General features: G+C 38.6%; 1 protein-coding gene across 2 annotated transcripts; it reads left to right on the top strand.

Annotated features, from left to right (window-relative positions):
- Positions 1–618: 618 nt before the first annotated feature.
- Positions 619–5,614, top strand: LOC137745054 (microtubule-associated protein 70-2). Of its 2 annotated transcripts, XM_068484916.2 has the most exons (11): positions 619–1,099; positions 1,490–1,575; positions 2,244–2,309; positions 2,412–2,582; positions 2,849–3,019; positions 3,138–3,293; positions 3,397–3,543; positions 4,078–4,149; positions 4,256–4,753; positions 4,840–5,027; positions 5,237–5,614. In XM_068484916.2, the coding sequence occupies exons 1-11, from the start codon at positions 883–885 to the stop codon at positions 5,253–5,255; spliced, it is 1,791 nt and encodes a 596-aa protein (XP_068341017.2). In that variant the 5' UTR covers positions 619–882; the 3' UTR covers positions 5,256–5,614. The 2 variants fall into 2 exon arrangements, with proteins under 2 accessions (XP_068341017.2, XP_088537697.1); XM_088681571.1 differs by lacking the exon at positions 5,237–5,614 and having other exon boundaries at positions 4,837–4,976.
- The last annotated feature ends 349 nt before the right edge of the window (positions 5,615–5,963 follow it).

The following is a 5,963-nucleotide window of genomic DNA, read 5'->3' as shown; positions in this document are numbered from 1 at the left end:
AAAACAAAAAAATAACACTCACATAACAAATGAAGAAAGATCAGTTGAGAAGTCACAAGACTCGGTACAGGGAAGCCTCCAAATGAACTGACTGCATCAAGTAACCCACACAAAAATATCTCAGATACCCATGTTGAAAAATTGCATAACAAGATAAAAATCACTAAACAAAATAGCAGCAAATCTAACACCAATGACCATTTAGGTGTTTTTGAATTACAAATTACAAGCATTAGATCTATCAAAGACACAAATTAGTACATTTAATTACTAAATTATTTATATGCAAATTTAAAGAGAGAGATACTCCAAAATAATCTGAGGTGAGTGAGCCCTAATTGGGATGAGATCCTGTGCAACTTGGTGAAACTAATTTTGCAACCTGTTATGCCATGACATGTGTGTATATATAATTAATTAATTTATTATTAATAAAACGGTTCAATTCTGGCCGGTTCTTGTTCATTTGAAACTGGAACCAGAACTGGTTTGAACAGTTCGACCCGATTTTTGACTGAAAGTTGACTTTTCCAATCAATACGATTCTTTTCGATTTTTTTATTATTTTTTATACGGTTTTGTGGTTTGTATGTCCACGCTTATCTCTGTCTCTCTCTTGTTCTAGTCTCGCCTCTAAACCCCGCCTAAACCCCATCTTTCATCCTTAATCGCAAATCTATTTAAAATTAATCCTCTCTCTCTCCTCTGTCTCTCTCTCTACTCTCACTGACTGACACTGCAAGGCGTCATCCCATAGAGGAATAAATGACATAGAAAATTATACTCTCTCCAGGCTGCAGCTTTCTGTTCCTGTAATTTAGGGCTGGGGGACGGGGCGTCGTGTGAGCTCGGCACCACGAGATCTTTTCTCCCCCAGTTTCAATGGCCAGCACTGCTACTCACATTAGCAACGGCGAACACCACCCGCCGACTAAGCCGCCGGTACTCACCTCCTCCGCTTCCTTCAGGGCTCGTAAGAAGACCAATTCCTCCGCCGGAATCTCCCGTTCCGGCTCCGATGTCGATGACATCATCACCCTCATGCACGGCTCCGATCCAGTCCGAGTTGAGCTCAACCGCCTCGAAAATGACCTCCGCGGTATCCATCTCTTCTCTCAATTTTCCGGAAAAAAAAAAAAAAAACTCTTTCTCCGGCAAAATTTGGACTCCCATTTTTCTGTCTGCTTAATAATACATGATAATCTTTATCTCATCGAATTGAAAATTCGTCTCAGTTTTCGAAAAAAATTGAGAGAATTCTTCCAAATGTCGCTCTGTTTTTTTCCGGGTTAAATTTCAAAGCCGCATTTGCTAGCTAAGGAGAAAGGATCATTCAAATTTTAGAGCTATAATAATTATTTTCCCAAAAATGCATTTCTTATTTTTGATTAATTTTCATTTCATGTAGCATATAATAATTGAGTGAATTCTGTATCAAAACCAAAAACTGATGAAATGGAAAATGGAAAATGGAAATGGAATTGCACAGATAAAGAGAGGGAGTTGGGAGATGCTGTGGCGGAAATCAAGTCTTTGAGAAATTCAGAGCGTCTTAAAGAAAAGGCGGTTGAAGAGGTACTCTGTTTGTTTTGTGCTTCCACTTATCAGTAATTTCACCACATTTTTCTTCCTTCGGCATTAGCGATCGGATTCTTTATTTTTAGACCAATTTGCATAACCAAAGAATGGAATCTTAACACATACTAGAATATATGAATGAGACAGATTTTTACAGACATCCAACTCGGTTGTAAGTTGCTTCTTCTATGTTCTTACTAACAACGTTTGTAGTTTGTACATATTCTATTTGATGAAACAGTAATTTTGGACTTACTCAATCTATGCGGAAACAATTACGTAGGTATGGGAGACCATCAGACCATCATCCCTTTTTTTTAGATGCAGACTAGAACAAACAGTGAGCTAGATGTCCGCCAGAATCGAGTTACAAGAATGAAACTAATAAAAATCTAACATAGCCACAAAGCAAAACTTAATCAGCAACTTTATCTTAAAGTGGCTTTTCAATCTGTGAAGGTTATCAAGATTCTTAAAAACCAGTTTCAATTTTATTTGTCAATGCTATGTGTTTTATCTGTCGTGTGGTTTAGCCAAACTCCCCCTCCCCCTAGTGTAAAAATATCGATGTGTTCAAAAAAAAAATAAAAAATAATAAAAAAAAAGTCTTTTATCTGTCAACAATATATGGAGTCCTGAATTTTTTTGTTGGTTAATAATTTCAGTTGACAGATGAACTTGACAAAGTGGATGAAAAGCTTAAAGCAGCTGAAGCTCATTTGGAAAGCAAGGTAATAATTGTAGTTTCCCTTGCTGCCTGATCGTAATGTCTTCTGTTACCAACATTGAAATCTTTTCTGCTTGCGATATACTCAGTACACTATGATTTGCAGAATCTTGAGATTAAGAAAATAAATGATGAGAAAAAAGCAGCTTTGGCTGCGCAATTTGCAGCGGAAGCCACACTCCGACGAGTTCACGCTGCACAGAAAGATGATGAAATGCCACCCATTGAAGCCATCATTGCTCCGCTGGAGGCAGAGCTTAAGCTTGCTAGGCAGGAGGTATGCTTTCATTCTGCAATACTGTGACCCCTTGAATTTTGCTTTTTAAGACAGATAGCGTTGTAAAAATTTTATATAGTGTTTTTATGTCAGTTTTGAGTGTCGATTTTGGCTACCATATTTGGTTTGTACATGTGAGGTATAGACTATTCAATATGTGTTTGGTTTCTATATTGTTAATGGATCTGTTGACTCATTTATTTACATGAAATAATAATTATAACGAGTTAAATTTTCTTTTACTTCTTGATGTATTGTTTTTTTAGGTAGCCAAGTTGCAGGACGACAACAGAGTTCTTGATCGGCTTACTAAATCCAAGGAGGCTGCTCTGCTTGAAGCTGAGAGAACTGTTCAGATTGCCTTGGCAAAAGCATCTTTGGTTGATGATCTGCAAAACAAAAACCAAGAGCTAATGAAACAGATTGAAATATGCCAGGTTTGTATGTTGTTCAGAGTTTTCCTACTGCATGCAATTTGTGTGATAGAGGGTTGTACCAGAGGTGTGTACTAGCATTAGACACCATTTTACATAATATGGAATTGTCCATTATCAGGAGGAGAACAAAATACTTGACAAAATGCAGAGGCAAAAGGTAGCTGAGGTTGAGAAGCTAATGCAAACTGTTCGAGAACTGGAGGAGGCTGTTTTAGCTGGTGGAGCTGCAGCCAATGCTGTGCGTGATTACCAGCGGAAAGTGCAGGAGATGAATGTAATAACTGTTTCATGGAAATCCAGTACTTGCATACCACCTCGTAGTTGTTCTGAGTCTTTGTCACAAATGCAAACTTCCTCTAACCTTCAAGCTTTTGTAGGAGGAGAAAAAACTATTGGAGCGGGAGGTGGCTCGTGCAAAGGTCTCCGCAAATCGGGTTGCCACTGTTGTTGCGAATGAGTGGAAAGACTCCAGTGACAAAGTGATGCCCGTAAAGCAATGGCTTGAAGAAAGGAAATTTTTTCAGGCATGTTATGACTTCAATATGTACCACATCATCTTTGCATGCAAGTCCTTTAATGTATATTGTTAACCCAAGAGGATTAATATATAGAATTATCATCTCATACCATAGATGAACTGCAATGATTATTGTTGACCTTTTGCCAAATGCATGGTGATAGAGAAGCATAAATTACCAGGAAAGGAGAAAAAAGCCAAGACTTTTTGGGGATGTATAGTTTGGGCTTCGGTTTCTTCAGATTTTAAATTTTCAGTCCTTTGGTTGGATTGGAAAGCCCGTTTTCAGTTGGTTTTATGGAGCTCTATAACTGTTTTTTTTAGGGGGACTTTCCTGTTGTCTTGGTGGTTTGTTTTTGTTTTCGATGTGGACTTCTTGTCCACTTGCGTATAAATCTGGATTCTGGACAATATATGTTCGTGTGTGCATGCTGGTATACAAAGATGGTTTATTTTCCTTCAAAAGATGGGGGAAAAGGTGAAAACAATTAATGAAAAGTTTCAGTTGAGGTCTAAAATATTTGACCCATTTTTTTTGTAGGGAGAAATGCAGCAACTTAGAGACAAGCTGGCTGTAGCTCAGCGTACTGCAAAGGCAGAAGCACAATTGAAGGTATGCTAACTGTTTGAGTTTGGTCTGTGCTTACAATTTCTTTTACTCTCATTTGTTATGTGCTTATTCCTCTTCATAATAGTTGATTTTTTTATTGATTTCTTAGGAAAAATACCAATTAAGATTTAAGGTTTTGGAGGATAAGTTTAAAGCATCTAATGGTAAAGCACGCGCTGCTTCAGATGGAAGAATCTTAAGCAATGGGCCTTCAAGGCGCCAGTCAATTGGTGGATCTGATATTGTTTCTCAATTGTCCTCTAATGGCTATCTATACAGGACAAAATCAAACTTACAATCTGGTTTCAACCGTTCCAACAGTGCCACTGCAATATTAAAAGAAGCCAAGGTTTCAACTAGATCATTTGAAGATGCAACTGGGAAAGATATCATGCCTAACAGTGCCAATGATCAGACTGAGATGAATGAGGTAATTGGTAGACATGAGGAGAGCTCAAATGGAACTTTGGGTGAACAGTCCAGGAGAGAACATGAAGATTATGTTTCTGGAGTACTGTATGATATGTTACAGAAAGAGGTTGTATCTTTGAGGAAAGCTTGCCACGAGAAAGATCAAACCCTCAAAGACAAGGATGATGCGATTGAGGTTAGATAGTAGGTATATCTCGTTAATTTTGCAACCACTTCCCAGTTTCGTATTTTTTAATTTGTTTTTGTTGTGAAATCAAGTAGATGTTGGCAAAGAAGGTGGATACACTTAGCAAAGCAATGGAGGTTGAGGGCAAAAAGATGCGGAGAGAAGTAGCTGCAAAGGAGAAAGAAGTCTCTGCAATGCGTGTCACCAAGGAGCATGATCAGCGGACACGGCGCTTAAGTGCTCCTCGGGGGGCAATAAATAGTTCTCACACACTTTCTTCAAGGTAATTACTCGTGTACAATCTGTAATGGCCTAAGAATGATGCAATAGTTGTGCATCGAGTCTGTCATTCCTGTTTGTGATAAGTTCTTTCACGGCATAAAATGAAAGAAAAATGCGTGGTGCCCCAAGTTGATTGAAAACTTTGAGCTACCAGCCTACCTCCGGCAGAAAAATATTAATCCGCCTGACCAAAAGTTTTGCTTCTTTCAGAAATGCACACATGTCATAGGTACACAGCGGTGACAGAATCACCACATCATGGATGTTTCTGTGATTCTTCAGCTCTGCAGTCACTAGGACTGTTGGTTTTGTCGTGATTTTCCTCTCCCGTCTCCATCTATTTAACTTGTCTTGGCCGCCGGGTAGGCAATTTGTAAAGAACTGACTTCAGGTTGTTCAGGTCAACCTGTTCTGTATATTTCTTTTGTACTAATATGTCCTGGAAATACCGCCAGCGGTGGGGAAAAGTTAAGAGATGAGGCTTTCTTAGAATCTTCATTCAAGGAAACTGAAGTCAATATAAAACTTTGTATACCCTAATGGCGTGTTTGGCACACGTGATTGGAAGGGTTGGAGAGGATTTTCAAAGAGGATTGGAATAGATTGGAGAGGATTGGAGAGCTCTAATCCTATCCTTCTTCAATCCTGAGTTTTGTGTTCTAAACAAGGTGACAATTTTTGAAAAATGCTATTTTTAGGTATTATTTTCACCACAAATTAATTCAAATGTACTGGAAAGCAAGCAAAAGTTCGGAATTTTCAACTTGAGTTCGAACTTTCATGGATGCATTTCTTGGGACCATTGGCTCTACCTTGACACACCATTTGATTCGGGAGCTAAACGTTTGTTTTCGCCTCGTGGTACTCTTGATGTTGGGGAAATGTCTTATTCGTGAGTTGGGTAACAAAGATGGAGTCTGGATCAACAGATGATGAT

The sequence above is a fragment of the Pyrus communis genome, chromosome 12 (assembly GCF_041283825.1).
Source record: "Pyrus communis isolate YQ-2024b chromosome 12, ASM4128382v1, whole genome shotgun sequence".
In the NCBI taxonomy this organism is placed as follows: domain Eukaryota; kingdom Viridiplantae; phylum Streptophyta; class Magnoliopsida; order Rosales; family Rosaceae; genus Pyrus; species Pyrus communis.
This window is presented reverse-complemented; position numbering and strand designations above follow the sequence as displayed.